At 38.0% G+C, this 12,650-nt stretch overlaps 1 protein-coding gene across 1 annotated transcript in view; it reads right to left on the bottom strand.

Moving 5' to 3' along the window:
* Positions 1-12,650, bottom strand: part of LOC139712715 (pregnancy zone protein-like) — a 50,964-nt gene that overhangs the window by 19,730 nt on the left and 18,584 nt on the right. The window contains exons 14-18 of the mRNA XM_071624517.1: positions 9,397-9,549; positions 8,094-8,240; positions 6,501-6,579; positions 2,488-2,710; positions 1,327-1,555 (exon numbers count right to left, since the gene is read on the bottom strand). Coding sequence (XP_071480618.1) covers positions 1,327-1,555; positions 2,488-2,710; positions 6,501-6,579; positions 8,094-8,240; positions 9,397-9,549 — 831 coding nt within the window. The remainder of the gene's footprint in view (positions 1-1,326; positions 1,556-2,487; positions 2,711-6,500; positions 6,580-8,093; positions 8,241-9,396; positions 9,550-12,650) is intronic.

The following is a 12,650-nucleotide window of genomic DNA, read 5'->3' as shown; positions in this document are numbered from 1 at the left end:
TATCTATCCACGATACTACCTTTACATGATCCTGAATGCTACAACACGCAGCCCGATTACGCTGTGTGTATTGGGCTGCTGGTCGTAGTTACCGGGGCGGCGCGGCGGCGGTACCAAGCTGGCGCTGGCGTTTCTTCCTCGGTTCAAGTTACATGTATACTGTCGTATTTTATCACCGTCAGACACACTTTTCAACAGTCTCGGACAACAAAAGAGGCAATAATTCTGACATTGACAGACTGATTTCAGATTGTTCACACTCAGAAGTCGAAAAAACGATCGCGGATTGTGATAGCACTTGGCAGCAGCAGACGTAAATGTATGCCTGCACAGCCCGACAACAGCTAATGCATTGTAAGTGATGGGGTGGACACTAATAAGTACGGCAGTATTATAATACATACATATTTCAATTTAAACGAAAATGTTATAGCATTGCAACTATTTTACATTAATCTTTGAAGATTTTATATAGATATATAACGAAGATTATTTGAATAAAGGAATACAGCGTTTGGCAACAGCACTCCTAAATCGGTGTACGGTCTCCTGCAGTAGCGCCGACAAGGCACACATGCAGATACCGCCCGCAGTCAGCAGTGCAATGGGAGATCGATGCGTAGCTGGGCTTCGCTCGCGGTGCTCTCAGCTGAGGAAACTGCGCCCGATACGTCACGCGCAATGCATCCTGGGACAGATAGTACGAAGGGCAGCTCGCGACGGATTCGAACATGAAGAATTACCTTATTTTAAAAAAAAATCATAGTAAATGTATCTGATGGTCTTTTCTCGTCGGGAAAAGGGTAATAGGTTCATGAAATATTGTTCTTTACACACGAAACAGCTGATAATCGTCCGGACTTCCCCTTTAAAGCTTCAAGCCTGCTCTTGCAGAAAATTACTATAAAAAATGAATAAATAAAAATAAAAAACACACAAAATTCTGGCAAGTTTTTGTTGGTTCTGTGATGCAGAGTCACAACTGAATGGATCTAGTCTTGATATCTATTTATATACTGAGGGACACTATATGCCTGAGCAAGCTTGGTGATCTACAATTTGGCCAGTTTGGATCGAAAAAAATCAGATATATGTTAAGAAGCACGGCAATTTATTGCTATTAAAATGACTGACAGTCGCAAATGGAGAATTGATTTGTTTTAGCCCACATCTCTCTTTTTTTTTTTTTTTTTGGGGGGGGGGGGGGTGGAGGGATGGTGGGGGTGGGGATAGACAATGGGTATGGCCATCCAAGACTTACCCCCTCCCTTCCCTTTCAGTACATTAATGGATTCATGGTGTCAAGGAGTGCAATATAAAACTCACAGTGAGGCAACCAGTGAGATAGTTGAAGACTGATACTTTGACAGGAACTTTTTCTCCCCGGAGGACGGAGTAAGGGAGTGTGTAGGAGAGGAAGAACGGCTGGAAGGCTCGGATGGACGTTGAGTCAGCCACGCCCACTCCGTGAGTGGGTGACAGACAGAAGGCACTGGCCACCCAGTCCGTTATGGTGTGTGGAATTTCTTCACTGGTAACCTGTTGACCACTTGCCCTAAACAAAACAACAAAGTGAGGTCAATATCAATTTATAAAAAGCATATTGAACTATGTATACAATTTCATTCTGCATTTTAAAAGCTGATGTTATGCAGCTTGTCAATGATTAACGGAATAGGATCATGAACGCCATCTAAAGTCTTGATTTGAAGCCTGCTGCAGTTATCTACGGATATCATGATTTCTATCATAATTCATTCCACAGTCATGGGAGCTGCGCACGCAAACTCTTGGTCTTGCCTTGCATGTTGGGATGTGTAACAGAAAATTGTCTTCAGAGCTACGCAGATAATGAGTGTGTAGTACCTAGGGGCTTGAACAATGAGCAAAATGTTAAACAGAAAATCATTGACGAATAGTATAGCTCTCTCAATAGAGGATTGATCCTCTGTGTGTACTTTTTTGTTTGTTGTTTTTGTTTTTTTGGTTTGTTTTACTGTTCCATATTCCACGTTGCAACAAATGAACCATAAACAGAAAAAGAATGCATTGTAAATTGACATGTACCGCAGTTAAAAAAATTAAGACAATGTGAAATATGAGTAATCAACAAAAACGCATTGCTTGTGTGGTATTATTCCCTGATGCTGATATGAAATGATTCCTTACTTGACATTTACATTTGAAACAATGACAATTTATGAAGTAGGGAAGAATATAAAGATAGAAAAACTACAGAGAGCGGCGTGATCACCTGAGTGAGGTATAAATTATTAAAATCAGATACACTGTGCAATGGCAGATAATACAAAGTACAATGCATGCACAAAGAAAGTCCAGGAGATAGAAGAAATCGAAAGCGAAGCACATGTTAGATACAATGACAGAAATGAGAAGTATGAACTAAAGAATAGAGTCCAGGAGTATTGGAAAAAATTAATATCAGAGACAAGATTGCTTGAATTCTGCTGGAGGAGAATCACTAACCCTATTCTTGATAACTTCCACAGCCATGTTTCCGGAAAGTAATTTCTCAATTCTGCCAAGGGTTGGGCTTCATCTGCAGGTTCCAATTCAACCCTCTCTGGTATGAACATCATAGCCACTGGCTCTGAATCCAATACAAAGCCACCTGGACGTGGGCCAGGTATCCCGCGGAGGTTAGGGCTCATAAACACCGGATTTACCCAACATGGATCAGGAAAATGACCTGTGACAAAGACATGGTTAGGAAAACACAAAAAAATGTCAGTGATATCTCGACCTTATATAAATTATGTCAGTAAAAATGTCAGTGATACCTAGAACTCATGCAATCAGGGCAACAAATCGTAGTGATACCTGAACCTCGTATGGTCAGTTAACCCTATTCAACGGGGGATGCCCCCCCCCCCCCCCCCCCCCGACGTTTTGCTTGATTATTCCGCAACGCCTGATGCTCTCCCCAGGACATTTTAGGACTTTTTTCTTTTAAGTATCGCGCAACTGTTGAGATCAAATTCGTCGCTCCCGGGCATACCGTCTTGAAGCCACGCCCCTTTAAAAAAACTTCCTCGACCCAAAAATTGCTCAAAAATATGATTTTGTGTACAGATCCAATGTAAATTGTGTTTTTGCAATCAATTCATATAAAGATAAATATTTCTACTTTCAATAGCTGATTATGCTTTAAAAAAGTTTCTGCGGTAAATTTTGACGAAAAAAAATCAAACAGTGAAAAAAAGAGAAATGTATAAGAAATGAAATAAACAATAAAATACATAAGAAATAAGTATGAAGTCAAATTTTTGCTTCAAAATTATTCTTGAGGATATTGAAAAGAATATGTTCACTAAAAATTAGAAGTCGTGGAGCTTTATTTTCTTATTTATAGGCAAAATCAAATATTTTTTCATAAATTAGCATAAATCAATTGATATAAAACACGTAACTTAAAATTTGGAAAATCTAACTGTTCAGTCTTGTAGATCATATTGGCCTCTACCTTAGTGTGAATTTTCGCGAGGATCGCGCGGTCCACGACCGAGATCTGAAGGGGGGAGGGGGGGGGGGGGGGCAAAAAGCCCCCCCCCCCCCCTATGGTTTCAAGTCCCTCAAAAAACCTGGTGGGATTAGGGTTTAAAGGGACTGTACAGTACTGGTTGGGGTGGGGACTCATGTTTTGAACATTCTTAAGTGAGATAATGGAAAACCTCATATGAATTATGAAAGAGCATGTAATTTTAAGAAGGATTCAACGTTTATTTGATGAAAATCGGTTTTCAAATGGCTGAGATAGCCAAAAAAAGTGCTAATAATAAAAGGCGACATGCCCCAACTTTATTAGTATCTCTTTGTTTCACCTTGTTTTTGGATAGCTCAGCCATTTCAAAACCGATTTTCATCAAATAAACTTTTGATACCCCATAGAATTGCATGCTCCTTGACATCTCATAAAGTGGTTTCTGAATATCTCGCAAAACGTTAAAAGCTAAATCCTCACCTCGACCAGAACTGTACACACTCTTTAAAAACAAAGAATCAAAGTTATACAATGACCTTATCAAACAGCCAATTTTTAAAGTTAATTCCAGTTTGCCACATTAGATACTACATAAAGTGAAAAATTATTGGCTTCCTGAACACTCTAGTTCAATCAGTATTTCATCCATTTTGGGTCTTGCTGTCAGGCTCTCCGAATTCATCATGATCAAGTCCACATTCTACTTCGCTTCCCTCTCTTCCTCTTTCCCTCTTTCTCTCTCTAACTTTCTATACAGAGCTTGACGGCGGGCACCAAATGGTTTGATAGCTGTACATGTTACTTCTTGTGTCTTACTGATCATATCCTGGCGATAGCTTTAATGCAACAACAGTTTATAGTGTATATACCAATGTAGGCTTTATGATTATGCAAATCATGCTGTACTCCTGAAAACAATGATAGCTCGGTGACAGTAATAGTTCACATTTTAGGTTTTTTTTTTCCTTATTTGGCACCCTTACATCATCTGGTATTATCTACTATCCGTTCTCCGTTTCTTTTTCACAAACACTGATTACTCGGGGCTTACAGCCAAACAAGCTTGCTTTCATTTAGGTCCCGTCATACTTTTCTTTGATCAACCCCATCTCGATTTCGAATTTGACCAGCTATTACATATAATAACTGTGTTATCACCATGTATATTGTTGTGTTTTGCACATAGTTTACAAAGTGAAAGAACTTGTTTGATTTTTGTTATAATGTCCATAAATGAGAAGTATGGAAATAAAATGAATTTAATTTAATTTAATTTAATAATCACTAGTTATGCTGGATGAGCAAACACTATCAGGTCATGGTGGGGCATCGGCCATATTCAGTGATTGTATTAGTTGTACATGTATTTGTATTTGAATTCAGCCCTTTTTGTGTAATAATGTATTATTTGATAATGTTTGTAACTGTATTACATTGGTATAGCTGATTCTGGGCGCATGCATTGGTCGGGGAGGAAGGTCTCGAGCCTTAGTGATAAGTTTGCCTTTTCCTCCCCTGGCAACCAGCGGAATGCACCTGGAATCAAAACAATCTTTATATCATGTAATACGATTTCTGTATGTAGTCTATGTCCGCTTGTATTGTTTGTTGGATTGCCAAATATATAATGATAATAATAATAATAATGATAATCACAATAATAATAATAACAATATCCAAGTAATCATTCATATGACAGGAACCTATAAAAAAGATGGTGATATCTCTACAACTTATCACCTAATTATCTATGTCTAAGCCGTATAACCATTTCGTTAGACAATGGCGACTGAATAAAGAGGAGGTGGTCTATGCTATAATTTTACATTGATTGTATTTTCTTATATTAAGTGTAGAATAACTATGAAGTTAATGTATCAATAGTTTCTTTTTACAGTTGTAAAGTGTTCGATTTATCATTTTCTTCGATATTTACTGTCTTTATTTTCTGTAACTTGTTATTAATCTGAAAGACATAATTTACCATTTGCAAAAAAGAAAAACAGAGCTAGTGCTTTAAAATTGTTCTAAAATGTGAGTTAAGGATAGAAACACCCACTGTAAAAATTTGAATTGGTAAAATCAATATCAAGTATTGTTAAATTTGCAAAATGTGAACAATAGTTGTGATAAAAATGTTTCCAGACTAAACCGTAGTACAGATATGTTTTACTAGGAAAAATACAGATATCTTCTTACATTTTAGGCTTTATCGTCTCATTATTGTATATGGGATGTCTTGTGGTACAACCAACCTACTCATATGCATTTTGAAATCACTGTTCTCAAAGGTAAACAGGACCTTTGAATAGCTTGAGTGATTTGCAGCAAAGTCCCTGGTGTTTAAAGGACAAGTTCACCTTCATACACATAAGGATTGAGAGAATGCAACAATATTAGTAGAACACATCAGTGAAAGTTTGAGGAAAATTGGACAATCGATGCAAAAGTTATGAATTTTTAAAATTTTTGTGTTGGAACCGCTGGATGAGGAGACTACTAAAGCTTGTGAGTCATATGCGTACAACAGTATAAAGAAAATGTAAAAGAAAATTCAACATATTTTCACTTTTCTCGCATAATAAAAGAGCACTTGACTTGCCTCTTTCTAAAGGCAGGGGGGAATAATATTACCCATAACATTTGTCGGTAACGAGTCAGGGGAATGTGTACTTTTCTCAAAAGATGGAATTTTGTGAAATTCTCTTTATATTTTCCTTATATTGTTGTACGCATGTGACATCTCAGTTATTCATACACTGCAGTAGTCTTCTCATCCAGCGGTTACTGCAAAAAAACTTCAAAAATTCATAACTTTTGAACGGATTGTCTGATTTTCCTCAAACTTTCAATGATGTGTTCTACTAATATTGCTACATTCTCTCAATCCTTATGTTTATGAAGGTGAACTTGTCCTTTAAATGCATAGCAGCGATAAAATGACAAATAAAAACAACATCTGAGAAAAAAAAAAAGAACGAAACTTGAGATTACTTACAAGGTATGTATCTTGTAATGGTTACCCAGCATGGTCTTGTCTCTAGCTCAAAGTCGGACATGACGTCAACTCCAGCCATCTGAAGGAAATACATAGCGATTTCAAATTCACCATGAGAAAAACAAATCTTGATACATCACTACTCAAACTCCTGGATCAGAACAGGAATTACAAGAAAGAAAAAAAAATCATCGTTCTGAAGAATCTTCTGGAATTTAACACGGTGCTCCTGCTCTCCAGTGAGAGTTTAAAGGCATGAGCATTTGTTCCTGGGAGACAATCTTGTTTCTTTTTTCAAATTTTGAATCCCAGATTATTAATTCAATATACCATCCCAATCACTCTTAATCTGTCAGATTTCGTTCCAGAAAAATGATGCTGTGGGACCAGGCACCTAATAGAATTTTATGTGATCGATTTGCCTGTATATAGAACTGTGCAGGTAACAGTATCTACAATGATAAACTCTGGTGATTACACATTACACAGCGAAGGAAGGATAGAAAAGTTTAGCAATGCCCTTTTTCCCTTTAGAGCAATCCCAGATATCTAAAACATGATGATGAGAAAAACAGTTTGAACCCCCTTTTTGAATAGCAAAAAGCTTTTTTTTTTAAATCAAAATACAATATAAAACCTTGCTTCGAACCTAGATATTATTAGAAATAAAGGCTTAAACGGAATGCACATTGCATCACGTAGGACTGTATCAGAATATGAATGCCAATAGGGCGTCTTACCATATTTTCTTCGAGACAAAACTAGAATATTGTATAAGACAGTCTATCATGCCCTTAGAATGTTCTTCCAATCCAAGCTGGAGGACAGATGATATCATTGTACCATACTTCCTTGTTTTTATTATTTTGCTGCATCTGTACAGCTTAAAAGGATGGTACAGCATTGGTGGACATGAGAATTGGGCTTTTAACTTTTTGCGCGCTACCATGAAAACACTTAAGAATATGATACACTTCATACCATTTCAAGAGGAATTCAAAGTTTATTTGATGAAAATCAGGTTAGAATGACTGAAACATCCAAAAACAAAGCGATCGTAATAAAAGGTGGGTCCAACACTTTATTAGAATCGCTCTGTTTTGGATATCTCAGCCATTTCAAGACCAATTTCCATCAAATAAACGTTGAATTCGTCATGGAATTACATGCTTTTCATATTTCATAAGAAGTTTCTCATTATCTCACACAAAAAATTATGTTAGAATACTAAAATTAGGTCTCAACCAAAACTCTACGATCCCTTTGATATTCCTTCCTCGCATCATCTCTTAGGGCAGTTTTTTTTTTTACTATAATAAATACAACGAGTCAGTTCTATGATAAATACTCATTTTGTGTTAAAATGTGTCTGACATCATGTTGGCTCTTTATGATGCCATGGTCTCAGAGATCTTATAAACAAAACAATGAGGGTTTTGTAAGCAGCATACAAAGTAAGGTCTGCCATGGCGCAACGGACCTCTTACTTGTGTACGATGACGCGTGCTGAGGATATTTTGCCGACGAAAAATATGCACTGACTTGTGACCTGTATACGTGTTTGACATTGCCTTGTGATGATGGTAAACTTACCCCAAAACTCGCCGAACTGTCGACGTGCTTACTATACCACCTTGTCCTTGCATTTGAGTTTGGTGAGAGCACGATCTCCTCAGTCCGTGGACATGACTCTGATCTTCTGAACGGGACATTATTGAAGGAGTTGACTGGGGTAAATACCTGCAAACCGATAAATGGCAGAATCGTATCAAAAATATATTTCAGGACTCCATCATGGTCTATAATCATCTGTTTTTCACAAGTGTTTTCACAATTTGTAATATCAATTAAACCACATAATTAAAATTTGATGAACAGATGTCACAGTTCACTTATCAATGTCAACACTGCGAACATTTAAAAGTCAACATATCTTCCACTACGGAAATAAACCAAACATCATAATGTGACCGTGCATCACAAAACCAACATAAAGTCGAACCACTTGATTTTACATGAGGACTCAAAAGAGGTGAAACCGGTCAACCAAGTCAATTTTACGTTTTTCATTTTTTTCTGAAAGAGCTTTTTCTTCTTCTACATTATACTAGAGTTGGGTATCATAAAGTAAATGGGAAAGTCTGTTTTGATGGATTTTTCTACACTTTTGATTAGAGCAGTGAGATCAGGTAAAGACCCCTTTTCATTTCTTGAGAGTCCTTTGCACATTCTTACAGTTATAAATATAATACGTTTCGAAATAATGCTAGTTATTTGAAAGGTGGCATTTAACATGAAAGGAGTGTGTTAATAAAGTGTGCTCAATTTCAGCTAAATCTGATAATCTCTTCACTGTAGTTGCTCCAGTGGTTAACATCCTGTTGCTTGTTCCAACATCGCACAGCCAGCGCAGCTTGTTGAAGATTAAGCGCGTGAATAGACCCTGTACTTCAGAGCCTCTTTTCTAGGTTCACATTTTCCAAAGTGTGTGCATTCTTTCTGAATTGAGTTATACATCATTTGAAAGCTTAGAGTCTGCCTTTTTGGCGACTTTCTGTTTGATTGTTTGTTTGTCCGTTTTGTATCTTTTTTTTTCATGTATAGGGTCACATACTACTGTTGAAACACTTCTTCTTCATTCAGCTCACGAAACTTAGAAACTTATCGGAGTTTCATGTCTTAGCAAATAACATATTCGTGAGATAAAGACCTCACGGCCTAATTCAATTTGCACCGTAATCGTAACACTGGGATTTGGGAACTAAAATTGATGTTTGCTAAATTTTCTTTAAAATTGTCATGTTTCATTTAAGGCTACTCTCCTCCTAAAGCATTCTTCACCAAGCAGGAAGATAATGAGAGAATGGATTCGGTTTCTGCTTGTAATTGTATATACCTTGTCTTTTGTGAGTTGGTTGTCGCCCGCCATGATATGCACACTTTTGTCCACTACACCAACAGCACAAAGTGAGGACGGTTGGGCAGACACACGTACAGAAGCTGGTTGCCCTGGTCGAACCTCTCGGCCCTCATCAAACTCTACAGACACCTGCCGGAAGATTTAAAAATGATTCACTCGTGAACATGAGCGCATGAGCGCCATGAGCGCCTGACTTGGCGGATACCGGCGCTATACAAGACTTCATCATCATCATCATCAACATTGCATTGTTAACGACACATTCATGATCTCATATAATAATATTTTATTACATACTGTTTAATTTTGTCTGTTTGTATATTTGAATGAATTTTGTGTCTGATGTAATGACATTTAAACGCTTTTTACTGTTTTGAACAATTACTATACATCACTATCATGTACGTACATGTGTATCATACGAACTGCACTTGATTGAAAAAAAAAAACGATTTGAGCGCAAATTGATCCATAATCACAATTTTGTCCTAACATTTATAGAGACACATTATTTGTCACATGGCAATAATCTTTCTCGAAATTATGATTAAGAGTATTTCAGATTTTGTTATCATTTTAATGAACTTTAATCACATAATATTTCTATAAGTATATATTTATACTTATATCTCAAATCAACAATGTGTAGATGGAGTGCATTTTTCAAGGTTAGAGATTTTTCTCTCAGAAATTGCAAATCCATGCAGCGAAGCTGTTTGGCGATTTCTGTTAAACATGGGGTTACGATGTAACCACTTCTCAGGGGAGGATTTAGCTTTTTTCCAAGGGGGGTCAGGGGCTGAGCTGGGTATTGCGAGGGAGGGAAGTGCAAGCATACTTGCATGTCTTATTTTTTCTCTATCTTTTTTTTTCTGTGTGTGTGTGTGTGGGGGGGGGGGGGGGGGGGGGGGGGCTAACAAATTAGGGGGAATGCAGCCCCATTAAGCGCGCCGGAACACTTCTTCTTCTTCTTCTTCTTCTTCTTCTTTTTTGTGGGGGGGGGGGGATCTAGGCGTGGGCACATTATTTTTCATGTGATGGTGTGAGATCCTCGGCGAGGGAAGGGGGATACCCCCATCCCAGGGTAGGGACTTCTTGTAAAAACAGAGTACAAAGTCGCGTTTATAGACGTATCCGGGCACTTACCCCCTGGGCAACTACCCTCCGGATAACTACCACCCGGATAATTACCCCCCAGGTCTATTCCCCCTTAGGGCAACTACCCCCCGGACAACTACCCTCCTAGGGCAATCACCCTCCAGGGCCTTTACCCCCTAGGACAACTACCACCCGGTCATCTACCCTCCTAGGGCAACTACCCCCAAGGGCAATTACCCCTAGGACATCTACCCCCCGGAGAACTACCCCCTGGGTAACTACCCCCCGGATAACTACCCCCAGGATTACTTCCACCCGGATAGCTACCCCCCGGTAAACTACCCCCCGGATAACTACCCCCAGGATAACTACCACCCGGATAATTAATAATAATAATAATAATAATAATAATAATAATAATAATAATAATTGTTTTGGATATAAACTCCAAATTTGTGAGGGCAGCCGCTCTACTCACTGAGCCAACACATAACTACCCCCAGGATAACTACCACCCGGATTACTACCCCTCTCCCCCCATAACCATACCCCGAAACCCCCCCCCCCCCCCCGCCCCCTCCTGATACTTACCTACTGGACAACCCTCCCTCCCCGCCCCCGAAAGTTACCACCCATTGTAATTTTTCCATAAGTTCATAACACCATATCAGAAGATGCGCCTTTCTCTTACACTGTCATCACTTTTTTGGCTTGTCATTTTCTACCGTTATAACACATTAGACGATAAACATTGAAGAAAAGGAGAGTTGATTTCACTGCAATTCATATTCCCTTAACATTAGCGAGGGACCCTTCGATATAAAGCCATGATTTCTGATAGGATCCTGGCACGGTTTTATGAAAGTTATCAGTCCTGACAAGCTGTCAGTTCCACACAATTGCCAATCGTTGTAGGTCGATCAAAGCACGTCCATGGTAACAAGTCAGTGACTCGAGCTTATCAATCAAGCAGAACCCATGGTTTTATTGAAATTATTAGAGACTAACAAGATGTCATAATTGGCAACTTTTATCAAACGGTGCCCTAATCGTCATAAGAGTAAAATTACACCTTGTTTTACATACAAGTAGAATTATGCTAGTTTTCAAATGAAATTTTCTCGACACTTTAAGAGGAAATCCAGTTCAAATATAAGTTAGTCTCATTAGAAAGAGTAAAATATTACGAGTTTAACGGTATTTCTTTTTTTTTTTTACAAAACACCCCTAGTTGTTAACGAAGTCTTTTGTCCTGCACCCTCTTTTTGAATAGATCTATAGAGAATTGTAGTTGACAGAATCCTTTTTACATTATAGGGCTGCTATGTTTTATCCCGGCCATTTCAAGAGTATTTTTTTTTCACAAAAACTTGAATCCTTCTTGGAATAACATGTTCTTTAATACTTCGTAAGGGGTTTCTAATTATCTCACCCAAAAGATGTTTAAAACCTGAAGTTAGGTCTCGACCAAAAGCAGACGATATGAAAAAATATTGTTTTTTTTTTTTTTTTTTTTTTTTCAATTCAAATACCAAACGTTGTTCGAAAATAACAATGAGAGACGTAATTTTCTGGGGGAGAGTTATTGTAAGAGGGGTGATTGTTTGGAGCCTAATTTTGATAAGGAGTAATTGTCAAGGGAGGTAATGCTCTGCGGTGATCATACCAAAGAGGTGACAATCTCTTCCCACATCCTTGATATACTAGTTGTTAATGCCCAATAATGCAGTAGGGCAATTCTGAAATGAGCGTTAACGGTATAACAGTGAAATAGTTACAAAATTGATGAAACAATGCAAAGAAAGCAAATTAAGACAAAGACGAAGTACACAAATAAAGATACAGTGCACTCCCGTTACAACGAACACGGTTATAACGAAATTTCGTTATAACGAAGCAAAACTTCTGGTCCCAAAATTATCGCCATTAAAGTCTATGGTACAAAATTCGCTTATAACGAAGACGGTTATAGCAAAATTTTCGTTATCACGAAGTCTTTTCTGAGCGCCACTGACAAAGAAAAACAAAAGAAATGTGCTCTTTCATAACGAAATGCGAATCGGATTCGAAAATGCGTAGCGGAACAAGCATTTTTAAAGCGTCTCTGCATGAGTGAACGCATCATTGAATGT

Source organism: Diadema antillarum, unplaced genomic scaffold (genome assembly GCF_040938485.1).
Source record: "Diadema antillarum isolate AM-2024a unplaced genomic scaffold, OU_Dant_1.0 seq00001846_RagTag, whole genome shotgun sequence".
NCBI lineage: Eukaryota > Metazoa > Echinodermata > Echinoidea > Diadematoida > Diadematidae > Diadema > Diadema antillarum.
Note: the sequence above shows the minus strand (reverse complement) of the source record. Positions and strands in the feature narration are given on the sequence as shown.